This window comes from Folsomia candida, unplaced genomic scaffold, assembly GCF_002217175.1.
Source record: "Folsomia candida strain VU population unplaced genomic scaffold, ASM221717v1 Fcan01_Sc004, whole genome shotgun sequence".
In the NCBI taxonomy this organism is placed as follows: domain Eukaryota; kingdom Metazoa; phylum Arthropoda; class Collembola; order Entomobryomorpha; family Isotomidae; genus Folsomia; species Folsomia candida.
The window spans coordinates 8,812,326-8,832,751 of record NW_019091196.1 but is presented as its reverse complement, the minus strand read 5'-3'; the positions used below and the strand labels follow the sequence as shown (position 1 = coordinate 8,832,751).

Here is a 20,426-nt window from a genome sequence, read left to right as displayed (position 1 = left end):
TTATGATTTTTTGAAAACTTAACATTTATTCTAAACGGAGTAAGCTAAGCATTATACCAGTATAGTTATTGCCTTAATATTTACTAATTGGTTGGATAGTATGGCGTTCTGTCAGGTGAGACTATGCTTCCAGGATGGAAAACGAAGGATCTCCTCTTGTCGATGTTGGCCTGTCTCTTCGTCATATAAATAAGTGCCATGTCGGCGACGCACATTACCATGACCAGTGGCAAGGCGTAGTATCGCATGGGTCGCCTCAAGTATCTTGCTGGTTCAGGGATCATGATGAGATGACGAATGTCAAATTATCTATAAAATTCAAAGTTTTTTAGAATGGCAAAAATTTAAAATCAATGCATTTTATTCTTACCTGAATGTTGAAAGGCTTCAACTTGAAGCCCACACTCCGAACTCAAAAATTAATGTTCTGATAATAATTCTGCAATTGCAATTTGTAATTTACTAATTAAGAAAATATTCAAAATTCTTCAAAAAATTATGAATTTGCTAGTCCATTATTTTTTCTTGAATATATTTTACCAAAATTCAGGGCCAAAGACTATCCATTGTAGTATTCTCGAAATCTTGATTAATGTATCGCCTAATTAGAAATAGGTAATTAACCAATTTTGCAAAATTTTGCACGGATTGCGATTTTGATTTTACAAATTACAAATTTTAATTTTTACAAGATTTGTTTCTATTTTCATGCTCCCGGAACGAACTTGTGGATAAGGAGACAAATGACTAGCCCGGGAATGTTCAAATCAACTTTGAGGAGTCAACCGAAAAAGGGAAAACAATCAAATAAACAACTTCCTTCATACTTCGACTTCAAATTTATCAATTCGTTTAATTTAAATGTTTCGAAATATTTAATTAGTTAAAGTAACATTAAGGTAAACAAGTGAAACTCATCGCAATAATAAAATTAGGTAGTTCGATCGAGAAGATGGTGGAAATATCGTTTAGATGAGGAAAGGGAACTAATTTTATTGTTTTAATAAATGATGTCGTGAAATTATAAGTGGCGTCAATTAGCGATTTGTCAAAGTCAATGTAAAACCTGAGTAATGTTTATGGTGCAACAGCTCAGAGCTAATATAGGTTGCAAACTCTGAACTGAACGTAGAAGTTCGAGCAGGAATATATTCAAAATATTTGTCCCTATTTAACTAAAGGTTTAATTTGTCGCTGCAAACTAATGTGAGGTAAATTGATCACAAATTTATTAAATACACTACTATATAATAGTAACTTAATCAATAACTACTTGATATAGATTGTAACATTCGATTCCTCTCGATCACCAATCCAAAAGAATTCATAATGGCTCATCGTCAGAAATTGAAACCCATTCATCTTTGTACTTGTATGGGCGACCTGAATAAAATGGTGGACACTCCGACAAGTCAAAAAAATAATATTCAAGCCAAGGGGTACATTAAATCACCATTTTAATGTGAAAATTTGTCATATACTTATCTAAATTATGCTTATCTCATTTGCTCTTTCTAGTCTTCTGCAAAGCGCACAAACATTGTCTACCCAAGCTAAGAAATCACTGGACTTGGGAGATGAAGAACAAGCCTACATTTACTACATGCGCACCGCCACATTGATTATGGGCATCAAGAAGGCGAAAGGATACTCGGATGATACCAAATATTACGACAGTCTTACAGACGCTTGCCTTCGCGAATCCGTGATAAAAAGTGAAGCCCTTAACTGTAGTCTTACTGAGCGATATAAACTCCTTAATTTGGCTAGTAAAGATGATGCCAAGTTAAAAGCGAAAGAAATTAAGGATGCAACTGCACAGGAGGAGCTGAAAAAGAAGAATTTAGCAAAACCTCACGTTAACGGCGTGATTAAATTAGAAGTGAAAGAAGAACAAGAGCAAAACATTTCAGTGACCCAGTTAAAGAATTTGATTGAACAGAAGGCCACCCACATTTTAGTAATTGACTGTCGTGGAAAGCATGACTTCATGACAAGCCATGTCACTCATCCTAATTGCATAAGTATCCCGCAAGAAGTGTTGGAACCAGGGTAGGATTTTAATTCACAGATTAACTAAGTTTGAGCTAATTATTATAATAATTATTTGATTGTTTCATAGAATGTCGGCCAACAAAATAGAATCAAAATTGAAAGAAAAATATCCTGAATCCTATCACCATTGGAATAAAAGAGGCATGTTCGACAAAGTAATTTTATATGATTGGAATACAAGTTGGTCAGAAAATGTGCAGGAAAAGGATAATAGTCTTGCCACCTTATACACAGCAATGACGAAGGTGAGACTTAGTAACTTAGTTAGTTAACTTATAATTATGAACTAAACTGAAATTTTGGACAAGGCTAAACTTTTATTTCTTACAGTGGGATCACGAAACGATATATAAATCTCCACCTGCAATATTACGAGGAGGATGCAAAAGCATGTACTACTCTTACCCGACGCTGATGACCCATCCACAAAATATGGTCTCTGATATCGGCCTGTACGAGGAAAATGGAGATGGAGCTGTAAATGGAAACTTGTCAAAAAAAGAGATTAAATCACTTGACTCGATTTCATACCCGGCTTTTCCGGATGATGATGAAACTACATCAAATAACAAGCCTTTGAATAATATAGACACGTCCAGACCAGCTTCGACACCCAGTCAAAAACTAAATAATTTATCCGGTCCTACGTTTAATAATAAATATTCGGGAAACAATAACAGCATTCCAGTCCCGCCCACTTCGGCAACAATTGATCGCTCCACGAAGCCAAAGTCTGCATCCGCAACCACCACTAATGTTCCAAACAACAATATTTATGTTCCTACTCAGCATAGAAATGGTCCAAATAACGGTACAATGTCATCCTCCATAGCGGAACCTAGAGAGAATGGGATCAGTTCTCGAAGTGCAAACGGAGATGCGACCGATGTTCAAGTGGCTGCATTAAATGCGGCTTTAGACAATGTAATAATTAGCTCGAAAGATTTAAAAGTGAAGGAACAAGAGCTGGAGGAAATTATGAATAATTCCACAAGAGAATACAATGACAACAGTTTGAGGGAAAAGTTGAAACTGAAAGAGGACGAGATTGAACGGCTGCAAAAAGTTGTAAAAAGTCAGGATGCAAATTTGGTAAGATATTTAAAATCTAAATTTGAGACCTGAAATCTGAAATAATTCACCCCATTGTTTCTTGTTGTATTTAGAACAACGTAAAAGCCGAGTATGACGCCCTCCTTGCCCTTCGGAGTAAACCATCACTCCCACAAATTCGCCCAACTTTGACAGACTCTACAATTGATTCTAAATTCAAGGAAAAAGCAGAACTGGAGGATTATGTTCGTCAAATCCGTGCAAAAAGAAAAGAAGTGGAAGATGCTCGTGCTAATGCAACAATCGATAATACTAAATTACCACCCATTCCTGGATCAGGTTCTAACTCACCACGACCACTGTCTCGGTCTAGGGTAGGAAAATCTGAATCAACCACGACATTCCCAAATTTAAACAAAGCAACAATTTCGAATGGCCATGGAGGTAGTTCGGATGTGAAGGGGACACAATCTGCTAATACTCTGTTAAGACCAATGTCACAAGATGCAACTCCAATTTCATTTCAAAAACTTAGAGATGAACCAACGTCCGAGAGTCCGAGATCGTTACTGAAAAGATCGCATTCCCATCCAAATATTGCTCAGGTACGTGTATATGTACGTAAATATAACGGTCTCAAGTTGGCTGATCGGACATATAATTGGAGAAATTTGAATATTCTTGCAGTCTTTGAGTGAGGAAGATCAAGCCTTTAGTCAAGATGGAGGCAGTGCTACACTTCACCCACAATTTAACCGGAACTTGAAACCGTCAGCGAATAGCAGACCGTCAGATTTAATAGTCCAGCCCAGTAGAGCGAGACAGTTTCATGCAGTCAATAGTGTAAGTAAAAGAGAATACATTTTACAACTGTCCAATCTAATGCCTTCATCTTAAAAGTATCTAACTATTTTTTTGTATAGACCGAAAAACACCGCACCGGACTAAAAAATCTTGGAAATACTTGTTATATGAATTCAATTGTCCAATGTCTCGTCCATTTGCCAGGAGTAGTGTCATATTTTATGGGTGAAACGTGGAAGTGAGTGGAATTTATTTTAATGTTACAACATTAAAGTCCTATCGCATGAATACGATTGGTGTTATGATTAATAATGCATATTTTTTGTTACAGACACCACCTTGGACTCCATCGACCTCAAAAACAGAAACAGTTGTCCAATGGAGAAGTCAGTATCGAATTTCATGCTGTTGTGCAAGAGATGAATTACGGGCATCGTTCAATAGCTATTATGGACTTTAAAGTGAGATGACACTATTAAGATGGGCAGAGAATTTTGATAACACTGTTTGGTTGTATACTTTGTAGAATAACGTAGGACGTCATGCCCCCACTTTTAGAGGCTATGACCAACAAGATTCGCATGAATTTTTGACCATGTTATTGGATTGGTTGCACGAAGAATTGAATATGGTGAGTCAAAAACAATTGTTGATAAGTTTTGTTGTTTAGACATTTGTATTGTCATAATTTTTTTAAATTTAATTTTCGTCTTGTCTGGTTAGGTTCCCAAAATGAAATTGAATGAGCAAAAAAACGAAGGATTAAGTGATAAAGAGGCAGCGAATAAGGCCTGGCACGATTACACAGTAAGTTATTGTTCAGATCAGTTAAGTTAAATGAATTTTAAAAAGGATGCTAATGGTGTTTTATCTTTATTAAACAGGACTCCAATTGTTCAAGAATTGTCGACTTATTCTGTGGTCAGCAGAAATCAGCCCTTCGATGTCTCTCTTGTGGGAAAGAATCCGTCACTTTTGAGTCATTTTTTAATTTAACGGTGCCTATTCCAAGTATAAATAATCGAAAAGTGGACATTTACGTATGACAATTAATTCTTAAGTCCGATTTACTTGAAGGTTTTCACAGCTTAAACTTTTAAAATTGATTACTTTTATAGCAATGCATTGACTTGTATACCACCGAAGAAGTTGTGTCAGGATGGAACTGCCCCCATTGCAAATCAACTGTGAAAGCTACAAAGAAGATCGACCTTTGGAGAATGCCACCATATTTGATAATTCACCTACAAAGGTGTGTACCACATACATTATTTGATAGCTAGTTTATATTACGAATTTAAACATACAAATCCAATTCGAATTTAATGGAAATCATTTTTTGCAGATTTTATAATGATGGTTGGTGGAAAAAGCGTTTGACAGAAGTCGATTTTCCCGTGGATAATCTTGACCTAACTTCTCGAGTTAAGGGTTCCCCGCTTACGCCGGAGGGTCGCACTCCTCGGTCTAATTTCATGTTGCAGGCAGTATCAAACCATTACGGAAGTATGGATGGTGGACATTATACAGCATACTGTAGAAAAAACAGGTAAGCAAGGGCGTACTCTTCGTATTGGTTGAAGGTTCTATAATATATGATTTTCCTTTTGTAGCCAATGGGCGAGATTTGATGATCAAGAAGTTTCTCAACTCAATTCAAGAGATGTGACCACACCTGCGGCGTATATTTTATTCTATTGTAACAACAGCCCGTAGGAATGACGCCGATTAAGAAATCGATCCAGGCCAGCAGAGTAATATATGAAGTTAGACAGAATAATTAGATATTTTTTGACGTAGAAACAGAATATTCTTCGCGTTCAGACTTTTGAAATAATCCACTTCAATGTATACATACGATATAACGCTTCATTGCTCGTACTGTTTTTAATCTTTGTCGGGAAAGTAGTGACGACGGATGGAAAACGATTTATAGGACTTTCTACATGATGAAAATAGATACCCCATGAAAACGATACATTCCCTCTTCATACAGAGTAGAACACGAGAAGGACTTGAACGAGGAAAATGAAAAGACTTCAGACTCAATTATATATATTACCCTTAATTATCATCTTTGATTAACACCTGATGACGTAATAATAAGTATGTACATTTATGCAATTTACGATTTTAGACTTTTTAATCAAGTGACTTCGACTTTTTGACGATATACGTTCCAATTTTATTAACCTCGTCTCACTTGCTATTTAAATATAATCTCTAATCCGCCTATTTGATAAGTTCGAATCCTTGAAATGTGTCCAAAGCTAAACAAAAACAGAACAGTGTTACCTGATTCATCCTGAAAACCTACTCTAATTTCAGATTAAGCCACGATTTTTAAATATTTATTTTGCAATATATGTAGAAGAATACTAGTTGTGATTTTTTAATAACCTTGGTGTGAGTTGACCTAGTTGTGTTGGAAGAAATATGGACCTGTACAGTACTATTTTACAGCACTAATCAAATTGGATATTGTAATTTAACCTGGCCATAATTTATGTTAAATTTAAAATTTAGACAAGTACGATCCGATAAATTTATGCATAATATGTATGAATAGAACGCCATGAAACTTGTGAGACTGAATCCCAAGAAGAATCCGGTTCGAAACTTTAATTAACAATAGTTCATGAAGTAGCTTTATTCTACAAGTTATCTGAACTTATGTTATCATCATTAGTAATTGTACCTCCGTAGGTATTTCAAATGTTCTTGTTCTTTTTCAATAGTTTGGCATACATAGTAGCTCTGATCAGGAAGATAACTGCTAGATTATCCATTTGATTGAATTTAACTGTTTAATTAACTAGGTAATTTTAAAAAAACAATTAGCTTAAATATTACGTAGTAGGTGGATCTTCTCTACTTTTACTTTTAGTTACGCAAGGTACCTTATCAGTTATTTGGCTACTGTATTGGATGTAAGCATCGGTCAACTTACAGAGTCCAATCCAGTCAAGGAATTCATTTGAAATTTAAGTTTTGTGATTTTGTATGTCTTGATAATTATTACTATTTATGCAATTTTACGTATATTCACGCATAGTCTTACACATTTACTCTAATTATGGTAGAGGTCATCGCGTCGTGTGTTAAACTAACTATGCATTTACTCATAAGAATTACAAGTCGTGTCCACCTGTCAAAATAAACATAGAAAATAAAAGATGACTACTTTATGAAAATAAGAATGCACGTTTTCAACGTTTATGTTTGATCATCACATTATATATTTAGTTTTATGTTCATTGAATAATAACGGCAAGAGTAAAATAAGTAATTATAAATCATAATAATTATCCGATGGCAAAAATACGGCTGCAATTCACATGTATAATTTTATATACTTAGTTAGTTAATGTAATGAAGGATTTTAGCTGAATCTCACGCATCACGTTTTGTAACGAATAGACAAACATAGCATATAAAAGAACCTGAAGTGAAATTAAATATTAAATATATATTCAGAAAAAATAAGAATTTTCTATATAAAATTAATGAAACTAAAAACAACATTTTTAGTTAGTGCAAAAAGATAATTATTAATAACAGAACTCGACGCAATAATAATTTACTATAATTTATGGTAAATATGTAGAACGACATTAAACATAATATAAAATCACTCATTTTCATCTGACTGTTTTGAATCACTCACGGACATTGAATAGATTTTATCAATCCCTTGTAAATAACATTAGGTGAGATATTTGACATGGATTTTAAATTACTTTACACATGTAGGATTTGGTAGTGAAACTTTGGAAGTATACTTTCGAGTTGGTTTTTGTATAGGCTGATGATTGATTTAATTTTTGATGATGAAAATTTGAAGTTTAGAGAGACGACAATTCTTTCTCTGTGAACAATTTTAAAAAGAAGACTTTGAAGATCTTTGTAGTAATCCCGTCTTTGAATCTGTTGAGGTTAAACTATCCGTCCGGGTTAGAGATTGTGACGACTGTGTGATTGGAGGTGGAAGGCTGGATTCTGAAGATGTGGAAGATTTTCTTGTACCCCCGTTACAAGAATTTAGAAAACTGGCCACGATTCCTCCCCCACTGGAACAAGGTGGAGGTGAGGTTGATCCAGAAGCTGAACCCGTAGCGTTGTTTCCGTTTCCGTTTCCGCTTCGAATCATTTCCCAGAATGTCATACCACCACCAGACGAAGTGGCACCAGCACCACCGACAAGACTGTTTCTAGAGCTGGAAGGATTGGATGACCCTTGACCTGGATTATTTCCTCCTGATGCAGAAGTTGCGAGTTTCACGGATTCATCAAGGGCACAAGGTGTCAACCAATCTTTCGGGATGCATTTCTCCAAGAATGGAATGCATGTGGAGACATAGGCGAGACGATTAACCCAGTTGGGAAGTTCTTGGCCACAAAGGAGCTACATCATTAAAAAAAAGAAGGAATTAGATAAAATTAGGATAAGATTAGGTTATTTATTTATTTTCTTCATACTTGACACAATTCTCCAGAGAAATGGTTGCAGTTTTTGTTCATCAAGTGGTAATTGGTTCCTTTAAAATCTCTTCCCAAATGTGTCACAGCTTGTTGTACTTCCTCCTTTGTGAAACTTGTATAGCCCAAAACAATGGTTTCTCTGTCACAAAATAAAATTTAGTCAAATGAACTGTAATGAGCTTGGCCAAATAAGGTAGTACTTGTATTTGTAATGATCGCCTAAATCTTCTGCGTCTTTTGGTGTGATTTCAAAAATTCCAGAGAACTCGTAAGGATGTCCGCCATATGCAAATTCGGTATCGTAAAGTTCAATCCCAGTGTGAAACACCCCCATTCCCAGCATGGAGGTGTATTGGTTCGTCCAAAACTGCAAAATTTAAATACATCCAATTAATTGGGAGCTCATGCTCGAACGCGTCCTTAACTTACCGACGTCGTAAATTAACGACGCCTTAATAACGACAAATTATAACGACGCACGATTGCTTGACATTTAGTGCCTAGTTACCCTTATAGATTGATAAAGTGTCAAATAATCTTGATAACGACGTATGCTCATCATTTGTCGTCAAGGCGTCGGAAAATGTTGTCGTTATGAGTTTAACGACATTGTCGAAAAAAAATCGTTAAAATTTGTAATCCATTTCCGATTAAGGGAGTGGTTCACAACGATCTTGGTAACTGAGGAGTTATGTTCTTACGTTTACTACCACTTTATTTTAGGTGTAGGAGTGGGATAAAATTTCAACCCACTTATAATAACTTGTCAAACTATCCAAGAAAATTCTCAAGTAAAATGGGGAAGTCATTGTGAGCAGACATGTTTTCGAGTTTTTAAAATTATGTCATAATTTAAAAAGTTATAGAATTTACAAAATCAAGATTTTAGCTTAAAATTTGTTTGAAAATTCCGTTACGGACTAAAACGGGTATTCAGAAAAATGCAAAAATACGGGTCCTCTTAATATTGAGTGTACAAAATTTAAAATTAGTCTATAATTAATTTTAGGGTAAATGCAACTTTGATATTTTAATCTAAGGCTAAATTTTTATACTATAAACAAATCGTTTTGAAAAAATTTTCCAATTAATTTTTAAGCAAATTTACTGTGAAAAATTGCGAATTGCGAAAAAATTGCGAATTATCTAAAAATTCATAAATCTCATTTTTGATAAGCACGTAACCGCCGCATAATTATATTTTTTTCCTTCGATCTCTCTCGATTAGGACTGCCAATGAGTTCGACTCGAACTGTTCGAGTCAACGCATTTGACTCATGAGTTGCTGAGGATGAGTTGAATTGAGTTTGAGTCAATTCATTTCATTCATTCAATTCATTTCAAACGACTCGTTTCAAAATGAGTGATTTGAACAATAATGAGTTTGAGCTGAGTTGCGGAAACTCATTAAGAATTTCGCAATCCAGCGACTCAATTTGCCCAAAACAAAGTTGGCATCAACATATGCAAACCAACATACCCAATCCCTCGTCAACAATCGTCAATAGCTTCTTGACCCCCTCCCCTCATAAAATGTTTACATAATATATGAACGGATCCTAATTAACAGCAAATTACGACAAATTTATCTCGTTTCGATAGCTATTTAGGCGTCGAAAACTTTTACGACAAATTCCAAGGTCTTACCGACAATCAAAGTTTTGAGCATACGTCGGTGTCGCTACTAACGACAAGTGCTAAGGACACATGCTCCTTAGCAATACCGACATCGCTAAAAATTATTTTGAGCATGTGTCGCTAATTTTTACGACGTCGCTAAGCTAACGACGCGTTCGAGCATGAGCTCCCAGATTTGTTAACTTCCCAATTACAAATTACACCTAAATGGAAACGAACTAACCATGTCGTAAATATTGAGCATGACTTGTTCACGAGGCGAGTCAAGATCCATCGTATCGTTTTTGATTTTCTTTCAATCACAAATTGATGACGTCTTTGAAATGTCGACTTTCTTGACAAAATCTTCAACAAGTTGGCTGAAAATCTGAAGAAAACCAACAAATGATCCCTTATTACTTCAAAGCTTTGGTTTGCACCTTAAAATTACGATGTACGATTGTATGTAGGTTACATTAATTGAACCAATATTTAAATTTTGTTTACCTTTATTAATTATTCGTAACCACGGTTCAAAGAAAACCCGACCCTGCCCTTTGCCCTTTAATCAGTCTCACCAACTTGGCACCCACCCACAAGCCAAACGTCACCGTCAGTCCTAATATTCTGTGCGTAACCCAATATTCATTGTTCCATTAACAATATTTAATTAAACGATTAAATATTTGAGTAAAACTGAACATTACTACTTCATATTTTGTAATACTTGTGTCAACAGCGACTGGAATGAGTCAACCCACACCTGTTCAGCGCGAATGAAGCAAAAAGTTATCTTCAACTCGCATTTTGTTTTTGTTACAAAACACAAAAGTAAGTAAAGTTATTTTGCATCTTGTATTTATTGAAATAATGTAAATATTGCATTCTAAGTTGCGTTCATGTAATTTAGGTGGATTGAACTGCGATTCGGACCGAGAGGGATAACCGAGCTCCGAGTCTGGCCTGGAGGATTTCAATAAATTTCACACAGAATAAATCTCGAAAATGTCGACACTTGGTCGTGCAAGAGAATTTGTCCAACGGAATTTAATGGCAGTTGTGATGATCTCTGGTCTCGGATTGTCGCAGTATGCATGGTGGAAATTGCAGGATAACAAAACTTTTGTCAGAGAGGATGAGAAAAGAGAATTTCCGGCAATTACGGTAAATTTTATTTCGGTAAATTCATAATTAATTGAGTTCTTGCTCGTAATATTTCATTTGAATTCCCAGGTTTACAAACACGTCAAGGCTTCCCTTGGATTTGGAGAACATCCAGAAAAGCCACATCCTGAAAGGTACAGATAGTACCGCTAAAATAGTTATGAAGGCTCGACAAGCATGGACTACAAAAGATTGCTTTACGAGTTAGTTAATACTGTAGAAATTATTGAAATTTAAAATCCCATGTACATAATTGTGTATGTTTTATCATTAACAATCGATATATAATTTCACGCACAAATATTTACAAATATTATGTAAAATATCGCAATATATGTAACAGTGCCCTTAAACTTTAACAGTATCAATATGATACCATACTTGTTAATTAACAAATATTATTATTACGTAATAAAAATTATATCGCAGTCATTAAAAATTTTCCTAAAAATCCTGCTTTTCATTTTCATGAAAAATGAAACAGCATCAACGTACATAAGATGAGTCGGGTGAAATGAGACAAGTAAATCCGGCGTTCTTAAAAGCAGCAGAGTTGCATTTCTTCCGAAAGACAAATTGAAAGGATTGTTTATTTAATTTTTGTGAAAATTAAAATAAAGTTAAACTTCGAAAATTTATAACCGACTATACACCAATTGAACGCCTGCCACAATGGAACAAGGACCCCAACTGCCACAAGGCGGACTTAAACGCGGCGCAGATATGGAACTTGTACCGGCTAAAAAGTCGCGAACGGATGTTATCGAATATGATCCAAATTCGGTAACTGGTAGAATTATGCTTTTGAACTTTATTTGCCATTGAAACGATAATCATGATTTTGGTTCTTTAACAGGGTTCAAAACCAGCTCGTACGTCATCTCTACTTTCACCAATTATGTTATTGGAAGGTCACGAAGACGAAATCTTAGCGGCTCGATTCAGTCCAAAGGGTGATGTTGTCGCTTCGGCTGGCGCAGAAAGAGGAGTTTGTAAGTGTAGAAATGTAATTATGAAATTACGACGGATTAACAGAATTAAATATAACAAAGTATGACACTTCCAGACATTTGGAAGACATATGGCGAATGTGAGAACGCAATTATGCAACCCAACCATCGTGGCACGATAATTGATCTAACGTTCAACTACGATGGGACTTCGCTCTACACGGCGTCCATCGATAAGACCGTAGGCGTTTGGGATGTTGCTACTGGGTCGAGAATAAAGAGATTGAAGGGTCATACCAAGTTTGTAAATGCTGTCGGCGAAACCAAGAAAGGCGAACCGTTTGTCGTGAGCGGTAGTGACGATTGTCAAGTTCGTGTCTGGGATGTGAGACGTAAAGGATCCGTCATCAATTTAAACTCTGAGTATCAAGTGACTGCTGTTTCATTTGGAGAAAATCAGGTAAGGTGTAGCCCCTGAAAATCCACAATAATTAACACATGAGGTTCTAATTTAATTTCACCATTGTTATGCTCAGGAACAAATCATTTCCGGTGGGATTGATAATGAAATTAAAATGTGGGATTTGAGAAATGCGAGTGTTGCACAAAGTCTGCAGGGGCACAAGGATACAATTACGTGTTTGAAACTGTCACCGGATGGGAGGTAACAAAATTATTCAAGTTATTATTATAAGTAAACGTGAATGATCAAAATTATCAACAAAACTTTGCAGCTACATTTTGAGCAATTCGATGGATAATACTCTCCGAGTTTGGGACGTTCGTCCGTTTGCTCCTGAAAATCGTTGCATGAAAGTTTTTAGTGGTGAGTAATACCAACAATGCCAACAAAAGATATAGTACAAGCTTGATTTTAATTATTTAATTATGCCAATCGTATAACAGGTCATTCACACGGATTTGAAAAATACTTGTTAAATTGCGCTTGGTCCAAGGATGGACAGCGGATTGCATCTGGAAGTGCGGACAGATTTGTTTATGTTTGGGACACACATACCCGACAGATTCAGTATCGGCTGCCAGGTCACGAGGGAACTGTAACGTCTGTGGATTTACACCCTACAGAGCCAATTTGTAAGTCAAAGTCATAAAATATATTATGCAACATTTGTTTTAAAATTGAGGAAATAACTTGTTTCTTCCAGTAATGTCGGCCGGAGTGGATAAGCAGATATATTTAGGGGAGATTGACTTTGCATAAATACCAGACATTCTCATTCTTATTCAGCATTCGACACATAGTAAATACATACATTGTTGTTAATGCTGTTATTGTACTTTTTATTATTGCTCGACTTCGTATAAAACATAAATCAATCTACTATTATAACTTATTATTATGTATATGATTTGGCGAGTCATTTCATTTAATAATAAATAAATAGTTTGTACAGCTTACAAAAATGTCCGTATTTCACATTTATCTAATTCCTCGAGAAGTTTGGTCTGGTACAAATTGTCCTTGCCGTGTTCTTCTATTGTTTTCACCAAGTGCCGCAAGTCTGACTGAAGTGAAGGAAAGTCTTCACATTTGGACATGAGTTGGAAGCAGGATTGCACGTTTGAATATATTTCTGCCATTTCAGCCTTGTCAGGTGTTTCCGTTTTTGCTGACAATGCTGAAGCGACGCCTTGGTTGAAGAGGATCTTGACCATGATTTGTACCCAATCTCGTAAGCTGGGTTTCATCCATGTATTCTTTATCAACGCTTGGACAACCTGTAATGCATGAAATGCATTATTCCTATATCATTATGTACATAAAAAGAATTTATCCTTCAATATTAAAAATTATCAAATTAACCTTCAAGATTAAAACCCATTCCTTGCAATTTCCCGAAGACGCGAAGCCGAGCAGCACTGAGTTAATCCTGTCGACCCAATGCATACTGGCATGACCCATTTTTTCGATAAACTTCTCGAGATGAATTAACCACTCTTTCTTTTCCGCAGAACTGCTGGAGAAGTCCATAGTGAATAGAATCTTTTTAAGCACATCGTCATACTTGGTCAACTAAACAACCCAATTAGAAGAATTAGTGTGTTTAATTCAGTTATATTTAATTAGTTGTCCCAAATAGAAAATTACCTTATCACAGAAAGTATTTGGATCTCTCTCCTCCACGACTGGTAACGTTCTAAGAAGTGCAACTCCCAACTGCGCCACAACTTCGGCGTCTTTTGAATGAATGATTTTATTGAGGGCGTCATAAACTACATGAGCCCATATTTTCCGATACAAGGGGGTCTGATCCTTAAAGGAAACGCGAATTATTGGATAATGCATTAATTGCACTAAAGAAGTTGATTAACTAACGAAACCAAAGACTTACCACAGTATCCAAGCATTGTAGCAAAGCTTTCAAACCCTTCAGTACCACGGCAGGTTCATGATCGTCAATTTGACGCAAAATCTCGGCCAATTCCTTGTCCACGTTCATTTTTTTGTCCGAATAATATGTCAATTAACTAAATATAATAATTATTTTGTATTGAGCGAATGTACAAACGTCAAGTCTAATAATTTACAAATCAGCATGTGCTCCGTTTTGTGGGCGGGTTGACGTTTTGCTTGGCCGGGGTGGAAATGGATGCATGAGAGGAAGCTCAAAAACAAGATTATTTCGTCAGTCGTCATTTCATCGGTTGTTGTTGATTAACTATTCATTCAAGTTCAATAGTTAATTAATGTTCGCCACCAACCAAAACTCTTTAAGTGCACAAGAAGACCAAGACACAAGTCCACAAGATAAGCCGACATAAAGGACTGATCGACTCTTAACCGGCAAGAAATCCAGCCATAACCTGCCAGGTTTGTTACTTTTCTCTCTGATAAATTGTAATGTAATTAAAATTACTTAAGTCTAAGTCATGGGGTTTATCGACGTGTGACCACTAAATTTTAGATTATTAGATCATGTGTCATATTATCCAGTTTGATGTCGCATGCTTCGCATAGATAGAATGTTGCGAATGTTATGTCAATGTGTCAGCTTTGACCCCAATTAAATCTAAATCCCAATACAGCCGACATTATCATCACTCCATCCAGACCAGACTCATAAATTTGCTCCAAGATAAAGGCTATCATCCAATTGTGTCGATTAAGAACAATTCCCGTGTAAGCTCTTCCTTCAAATTTTCAGCAATATTGATACAAATATGTAATACCAGAATCTACTTTACAGACTTGCACTAAAAATGCATCCCGATCTTTCCCCAAGTAACCACTCCCCCGAGTGCAACCTGCTCATCGACGCCCTCAAGAATTGTCATCAACAACACAAATTCCGCAAATTTGTTGGATTCTGTAACGAAGCAAATGACGCCATGTTGAAATGCTTGAAACAAGAGAGAGAACAAAGACGTAAACAAAATGCAGATAAGTCCTTAGCCAGACGACAAAAGAATGCCGCTGCTGCTGAGGCTGTCTTAACGCCAACACCCAATCCGGGAGCAGTGCCTATGTAAATTCGTCATGTTTTGTCGAATTTTGTTTGATATGCATAATGTGGTTTTTACATAAATCGTTAGGCTTACTTAGTCGTGTGTAGCGTTAAAAACCTATTTACTGGAGTGTCAACGGGCATAAGAATATTTTAAGTATACTGATTAGCATGCTAATAAAAAAGGTGAATCATTGCTTTGGTATAAATGCCTTAAATTTGTAAATTATCTGAACGTAATTGGTTTAAGTATCTGTTTTATGTCTGTTGCGTACTTTCACTTTACTAGTATTCATAAAATAATGATTAATGAGTGTAGTCAGGCATTAATAATGCAATTGTGCACTATTCACATCTCAATTAAACCTAATTGTACATTGTACCAATTTGTTTGTATGCATGGCATAAGTCCTTGAGTTCAAGTGCACTCACTCACGTTGCATTCTATCCCGAACAATTGCTCATTTTATCATAATTAACTACTTTGTCATTGACTGTTTGACTACATAATGTGGAAGAATAAGGGAGAGGACTCGAACTGAATATCTATCGGGTTTTCTGTGCTTTTGATATTCCTTGTTAAGTTGATGATGATATCATGACATAATTTCATGTACGCACTTCAACCCGAATCTTCCTTTTATCTCAACAACCTCTCAAATTATTGTAATTATTTAAGCATTTAACATCAACTGATAAAAAGAATAATACAAGTGTTGGATTTTATATTTGTGCATTTCTCAGTTGCAGATTCATTTCTGGATTGGACGACTCATAATAAATAAGGAGAATTACTAACTCTTATTTGTCATGCGGAAGCTACTTCTCCTCTCAAATTCTACGCTGCACGGTTCGGGATTTTTGGAATACGCACGAGAATATATTCAAGAGTTCTTTAACAAGTGAGTTAAAGTTTGTGTAAAAAAAATTGAAAACTATGATCAACTTTTTCGTATTTCTTGTAGAAATGGTGTCAAACAAGTTCTCTTCGTGCCGTATGCTGACACCACTTCCGAGGCGAATTACACGACCAAAGTTAGAAACGAGTTGAGCAAGTGGGGTAAGTATTAAAAGAAAAAAATAAGCGAAAATACGTTGTGACCAAGATTTTGATTTTCTTTTGTACCAGGCTTCACCGTGAAAGGATTGAATGAAACATCCGACCCTATTGATGCAGTGAATAATGCCGAATGCATTTTCATTGGAGGAGGCAATACGTTTCATCTCTTGAAGAAGTTGCAGGATGCACAATTATTGGAGGCTATTCGTAAACGGGTGCTGACTGTAAGAAGGGAATGAATAATTATCTACATAATTCCAGAATTCATATAGATTTCATTTAGGATGGAATTCCATACATGGGAAGCAGTGCTGGAACAAACGTTGCAACAGTGTCAATTTGCACAACAAACGACATGCCGATCGTCCATTGCAAAAGTTTCGACGCAATTGGGCTTCTTCCATTCAATATTAATCCGCATTTTATTGAGACAAAAGAGGATAGCACGCATATGGGGGTGAGAAGCGTGGCAAAGAGACATGTTCGATATTGATATGGATTGTATTTCATGTCATTTTGACTCTAACATGTAGGAAACTCGGGAGGACAGAATCAACGAATACCACAGCCTTCCAATGAAGATGCCACCGGTTCTTGGACTTCGAGAGGGATCATTTCTACACGTGATGGGTGATCAGGCTACACTGGGCGGATTATTTCCTGCACGGTTATTCCTCCAGTAAGCGGATCAGTAAATTGCAGTTTTTTTATTACGTTTTCTTACATTTTGTCGTACTATTTGCCACAGAGGCCAGGATCCGAAAGAATATCCTACCGGGTCGGATTTGAGCTTTCTCCTATCAAATTAAGAACGACTGGACCGGACTGAACTGAACTGACTGCATCTGGCCAAACTAGTCATCATTTATTACTTCACTAAGAAATTATTTGAAGGAAAACTTTTTGTGTGCTTAAAATTACTAAAGAAATTCGACTCCATTTATTATTCAACTTTTCCAATATTCTTTGAATGAGAATCAATTCATTATACCGTATTTATATTTTGGTCCAAAAATTTGTACATGAATCAGAAATTGTATTGACAAATTTTCTACCAAGCGTATTTTGAAGCTTTGGTCACGACATCAAGTATACATAATAAAATAATTTTATAATCAATCTCAATTCTAGATGAGACACCAACTTTTTAATTCTCGTCACGTTCCTAATGTCAATTCAATCTGCATATTTTTCAATTAACGTCACATTTTCAGGGTAAAAACTCAATTCCCTCCAGCCCTGCCTGTGTGGTTTCACTGGTATTTGAAGTTGCCAAAACTTCCAGCCTAACTAGGACCATGGACATTCGACTAGTAGAAGAATCTGGATTGGATCATCATAATCATCACCGTGAATCTGTACCTTACATAATCATTATTCAACCAGAACAAGGCTGCAGATTCGAGACCACAAAAAGGAGAAAGAAAGATGCCCAGATTCGCCCGATATCTATCTACTTAAATTTTATCCATATTTTTATACCCATCTTTTTTTGTCCCATTTTTCTCACTTTCTCTCACTCTTCTCAATTTCAAGGTTGCTAGAAATCCTTTCTGTCTGATCCACTTAAAAATAGGACTCGGATATGAGCATGAATATGTTACAGTTTATTTATGTAAAATAAATAATTGTAATTGAAGTGAAAATTTTGTCACAAAATATAAATAAATTATTTTGCAGCAGATGGTGCAGATTACGTAACAAAGGGAAATCCAATCACATACAATCAATCACTTCCTGACTTGCTTTCCATATATTTCTTGAATAATATGCCATTTAATCGGTAAAAGCGACTCTTCATGCAATTCCATTTGTGTTTCCATTCACCACACTTGCTAGTTTGGGAAATCGAACCGAACCGAACCGAACCAATATTTTTTTTAAAATATCCCGAACCGAACCGAACCATCAATTTTTAAGAAATTTCCCGAACCGAACCGAACCATCAATTTTTAAGAAATTTCCCGAACCGAACCGAACCGAACCAGCGATTTGTAAAAAAATTTCCGAACCGAACCGAACCAGTAAATTAAGAAAAATTCCCGAACCGAACCACGAACCGAACCTGGTTCGGTTCGGTTCGTGGTTCGGTTCGGGATTTCCGAACCAATATAGTCCAATTTTGTTCCCAACAGATGGGGCAGCATCAGAAAACCCATCTAATATTGTTCTTTATGATGAAAAACACTGGACGTCATCATTGCAATGTTATTAGCAATGAGCGATGACGTTCAGGGCTGTATAATAAATAATGAACAGGAGTAGTTGGTCATTCGGTTCAATCGAACCGAACCGAACCGAACCAACAGTTTTTTTAAAAATTCCCGAACCGAACCAGCAATTTTAACAAAATTTTCCGAACCGAACCGAACCAACAATTTTAAACAAAATTTCCGAACCGAACCGAACCGGACCAATTTTTTTTCTTAAACTCACCGAACCGAACCACGAACCGAACCAGGTTCGGTTCGGGGTTCGGTTCGGTTCGGGACTTCCGAACCACCAGTGGTTCGGCGAACCACAAACTAGCAAGTGTGCCATTCACACGAGAAACGCAAATAAATAGCTTTCTCTTTTTGTTCCTGAAAGTGATTTGTTCCCATATTATGAAAAAAAGCGGATTTGTCTTCTTCCCATGAATAAATCAAGTTCAGAATTATATGCGAAAATGATCCAAGTCGTGCATATACATGCGTATTTCACAATTTTCTCTTGCTACTCTCATTTAATTTATGAATTGTCCCTTATTGAGAAAAAACATGGTCCCAAATTATCCCTAATTATGTGTCCCGACCTGACAATACAGCTCTCAAAATGAAGTCAATATATTGTAATAATGTAATTATTCCCCTAATTTCCGGTCATTATGTGCCACCTGCTCCAAACTTACTTACACTTTGAGTCAGCCTAACTGAAAGCATGCACTTTCTCCACTTTCCCCATTATTCTGTTACCACCACCACTGCCATATCTATTTTTTGCCTTCCTCTTCCTTAATCCAGCAATTTGTCACTGTCTCTCTTTCCCAAGATTTTTGCGAGATGCATTACACTTATTAAAAAATGTTGTACTTTGTATTAGCTTACTCTTTTGAGCAATAATGTGTTCTGGTCTGGTTCGTTGGTTGGTTGGTAGATATGGTTTGTACATCAGCTACAAATTGTAGCCTCCTGTGTGTTTGTAAACTTCACGGCCAAGGAGAAGACGGAACTCCTCGTCGCATCATAAATGTAGTCGTACGACGTATGTGCACCAAATGGGGTCTTTTGGTTGGATGAGTAGAGAAAGTAAAGTGAAAGTAGCAAGTTTAGAGGAAGGAATGAGACAGGAATGAAGATGAATTTGAATTTCAGAATTATGGAACATTCTTCCCCATATTGTTTCTGCTTAATCGGTTATGAAATTGTGTATGGAATATCTACTACGAGCGAAGGACCCGCTTTCTCTCCTCCCTCCACTTTCACCACTTTTACTTTAAAAGATAGTTTATGTATGGAGGATAAAAATTACGAAATGATTTATTTAGTGTGTGTGACTGAAGTTGTGTGTGTGTCCTTTCTCAAAATCGTGTTACGTAGCAGGAAGGAGGAGAGTTATACTTATAGAAGTTGGAGAGGATGTGTGTAGTGGATCCTGTGATGTTTTGTGGAATGCAAAATGTGAGACATTTATCATTAATCATGATAAATGTTGCTGTTGCATTGTTTTAAAACTCGTTTTTAGTAATTTTTGCTGAAAGTTGGGCAAGTATTTGGACACGTGAAAGTGAGAAAT

At 36.2% G+C, this 20,426-nt stretch overlaps 5 protein-coding genes and 1 long non-coding RNA gene across 10 annotated transcripts; 3 read left to right on the top strand and 3 right to left on the bottom strand.

The window, feature by feature from the left end:
• On the bottom strand, window positions 1-720 carry LOC110848160. Its single transcript, XR_002547730.2, has 3 exons — window positions 541-720; window positions 371-439; window positions 1-309 (listed from the first exon to the last, which is right to left on the bottom strand). It is a non-coding gene; the product is annotated as an uncharacterized LOC110848160 (long non-coding RNA).
• A 78-nt stretch (window positions 721-798) lies between these two features.
• On the top strand, window positions 799-7,109 carry LOC110848156 (ubiquitin carboxyl-terminal hydrolase 8). Its single transcript, XM_022095295.2, has 15 exons — window positions 799-1,211; window positions 1,283-1,439; window positions 1,519-2,052; window positions 2,123-2,300; window positions 2,386-3,147; window positions 3,222-3,713; window positions 3,796-3,951; window positions 4,032-4,150; window positions 4,244-4,373; window positions 4,439-4,543; window positions 4,636-4,719; window positions 4,797-4,952; window positions 5,031-5,164; window positions 5,258-5,461; window positions 5,526-7,109. Exons 2-15 carry the CDS (start codon window positions 1,330-1,332, stop codon window positions 5,626-5,628), a joined length of 3,267 nt encoding a protein of 1,088 aa, XP_021950987.1. The 5' UTR covers window positions 799-1,211; window positions 1,283-1,329; the 3' UTR covers window positions 5,629-7,109.
• Window positions 7,110-7,133: 24 nt separating this feature from the next.
• LOC110848154 (deubiquitinase DESI2) lies at window positions 7,134-10,748 on the bottom strand. Of its 3 annotated transcripts, XM_022095294.2 has the most exons (5): window positions 10,519-10,748; window positions 10,256-10,399; window positions 8,595-8,761; window positions 8,392-8,533; window positions 7,134-8,317 (listed from the first exon to the last, which is right to left on the bottom strand). In XM_022095294.2, exons 2-5 carry the CDS (start codon window positions 10,304-10,306, stop codon window positions 7,793-7,795), a joined length of 885 nt encoding a protein of 294 aa, XP_021950986.1. In that variant the 5' UTR covers window positions 10,307-10,399; window positions 10,519-10,748; the 3' UTR covers window positions 7,134-7,792. The 3 variants fall into 3 exon arrangements, with proteins under 3 accessions (XP_021950986.1, XP_035706989.1, XP_035706990.1); XM_035851096.1 differs by lacking the exon at window positions 10,256-10,399; XM_035851097.1 differs by lacking the exons at window positions 10,256-10,399; window positions 10,519-10,748 and adding an exon at window positions 8,824-9,329.
• A 956-nt stretch (window positions 10,749-11,704) lies between these two features.
• LOC110848211 (U5 small nuclear ribonucleoprotein 40 kDa protein) lies at window positions 11,705-13,544 on the top strand. The gene is made up of 7 exons (XM_022095369.2): window positions 11,705-11,958; window positions 12,032-12,167; window positions 12,242-12,585; window positions 12,662-12,789; window positions 12,860-12,951; window positions 13,032-13,220; window positions 13,292-13,544. The coding sequence occupies exons 1-7, from the start codon at window positions 11,848-11,850 to the stop codon at window positions 13,345-13,347; spliced, it is 1,056 nt and encodes a 351-aa protein (XP_021951061.1). The 5' UTR covers window positions 11,705-11,847; the 3' UTR covers window positions 13,348-13,544.
• Window positions 13,401-14,712, bottom strand: LOC110848212. Its single transcript, XM_022095370.2, has 4 exons — window positions 14,480-14,712; window positions 14,236-14,400; window positions 13,951-14,160; window positions 13,401-13,865 (listed from the first exon to the last, which is right to left on the bottom strand). The coding sequence occupies exons 1-4, from the start codon at window positions 14,585-14,587 to the stop codon at window positions 13,542-13,544; spliced, it is 807 nt and encodes a 268-aa protein (XP_021951062.1). The 5' UTR covers window positions 14,588-14,712; the 3' UTR covers window positions 13,401-13,541.
• Window positions 14,713-14,757: 45 nt separating this feature from the next.
• Window positions 14,758-17,777, top strand: LOC110848210 (alpha-aspartyl dipeptidase). Of its 3 annotated transcripts, none has more exons than XM_022095368.2 (7): window positions 14,758-14,958; window positions 16,343-16,494; window positions 16,558-16,652; window positions 16,722-16,876; window positions 16,936-17,109; window positions 17,186-17,331; window positions 17,401-17,777. In XM_022095368.2, the coding sequence occupies exons 2-7, from the start codon at window positions 16,403-16,405 to the stop codon at window positions 17,459-17,461; spliced, it is 723 nt and encodes a 240-aa protein (XP_021951060.1). In that variant the 5' UTR covers window positions 14,758-14,958; window positions 16,343-16,402; the 3' UTR covers window positions 17,462-17,777. The 3 variants fall into 3 exon arrangements, with proteins under 3 accessions (XP_021951060.1, XP_021951059.1, XP_035706991.1); XM_022095367.2 differs by having other exon boundaries at window positions 16,337-16,494; XM_035851098.1 differs by lacking the exon at window positions 14,758-14,958 and adding an exon at window positions 15,628-16,258 and having other exon boundaries at window positions 16,337-16,494.
• Window positions 17,778-20,426: the final 2,649 nt, after the last annotated feature.

Excerpts from the sequence above, each read along its gene's own strand:
- LOC110848212 (XM_022095370.2), bottom strand. The coding sequence starts at position 14,587 with ATGAACGTGGACAAGGAATTGGCCGAGATTTTGCGTCAAATTGACGAT. Across the intron at positions 14,401-14,479 it reads TACAATGCTTGGATACTGTG|GATCAGACCCCCTTGTATCG; the intron begins GTAAGTCTTTGG and ends GTTTCCTTTAAG. Across the intron at positions 13,866-13,950 it reads AATGGGTTTTAATCTTGAAG|GTTGTCCAAGCGTTGATAAA; the intron begins GTTAATTTGATA and ends CATGCATTACAG.
- LOC110848154 (XM_022095294.2), bottom strand. The coding sequence starts at position 10,306 with ATGGATCTTGACTCGCCTCGTGAACAAGTCATGCTCAATATTTACGAC. Across the intron at positions 8,762-10,255 it reads TGCTCAATATTTACGACATG|TTTTGGACGAACCAATACAC; the intron begins GTTAGTTCGTTT and ends TAAATTTTGCAG. Across the intron at positions 8,534-8,594 it reads GGCGATCATTACAAATACAA|AGAAACCATTGTTTTGGGCT; the intron begins GTACTACCTTAT and ends ATTTTGTGACAG.
- LOC110848211 (XM_022095369.2), top strand. The coding sequence starts at position 11,848 with ATGGAACAAGGACCCCAACTGCCACAAGGCGGACTTAAACGCGGCGCA. Across the intron at positions 12,586-12,661 it reads TTTCATTTGGAGAAAATCAG|GAACAAATCATTTCCGGTGG; the intron begins GTAAGGTGTAGC and ends TGTTATGCTCAG. Across the intron at positions 13,221-13,291 it reads ACACCCTACAGAGCCAATTT|TAATGTCGGCCGGAGTGGAT; the intron begins GTAAGTCAAAGT and ends TGTTTCTTCCAG.
- LOC110848156 (XM_022095295.2), top strand. The coding sequence starts at position 1,330 with ATGGCTCATCGTCAGAAATTGAAACCCATTCATCTTTGTACTTGTATG. Across the intron at positions 2,301-2,385 it reads TATACACAGCAATGACGAAG|TGGGATCACGAAACGATATA; the intron begins GTGAGACTTAGT and ends TATTTCTTACAG. Across the intron at positions 3,148-3,221 it reads AAAGTCAGGATGCAAATTTG|AACAACGTAAAAGCCGAGTA; the intron begins GTAAGATATTTA and ends TGTTGTATTTAG.
- LOC110848210 (XM_022095368.2), top strand. The coding sequence starts at position 16,403 with ATGCGGAAGCTACTTCTCCTCTCAAATTCTACGCTGCACGGTTCGGGA. Across the intron at positions 16,495-16,557 it reads ATTCAAGAGTTCTTTAACAA|AAATGGTGTCAAACAAGTTC; the intron begins GTGAGTTAAAGT and ends TATTTCTTGTAG. Across the intron at positions 17,110-17,185 it reads AGGATAGCACGCATATGGGG|GAAACTCGGGAGGACAGAAT; the intron begins GTGAGAAGCGTG and ends TCTAACATGTAG.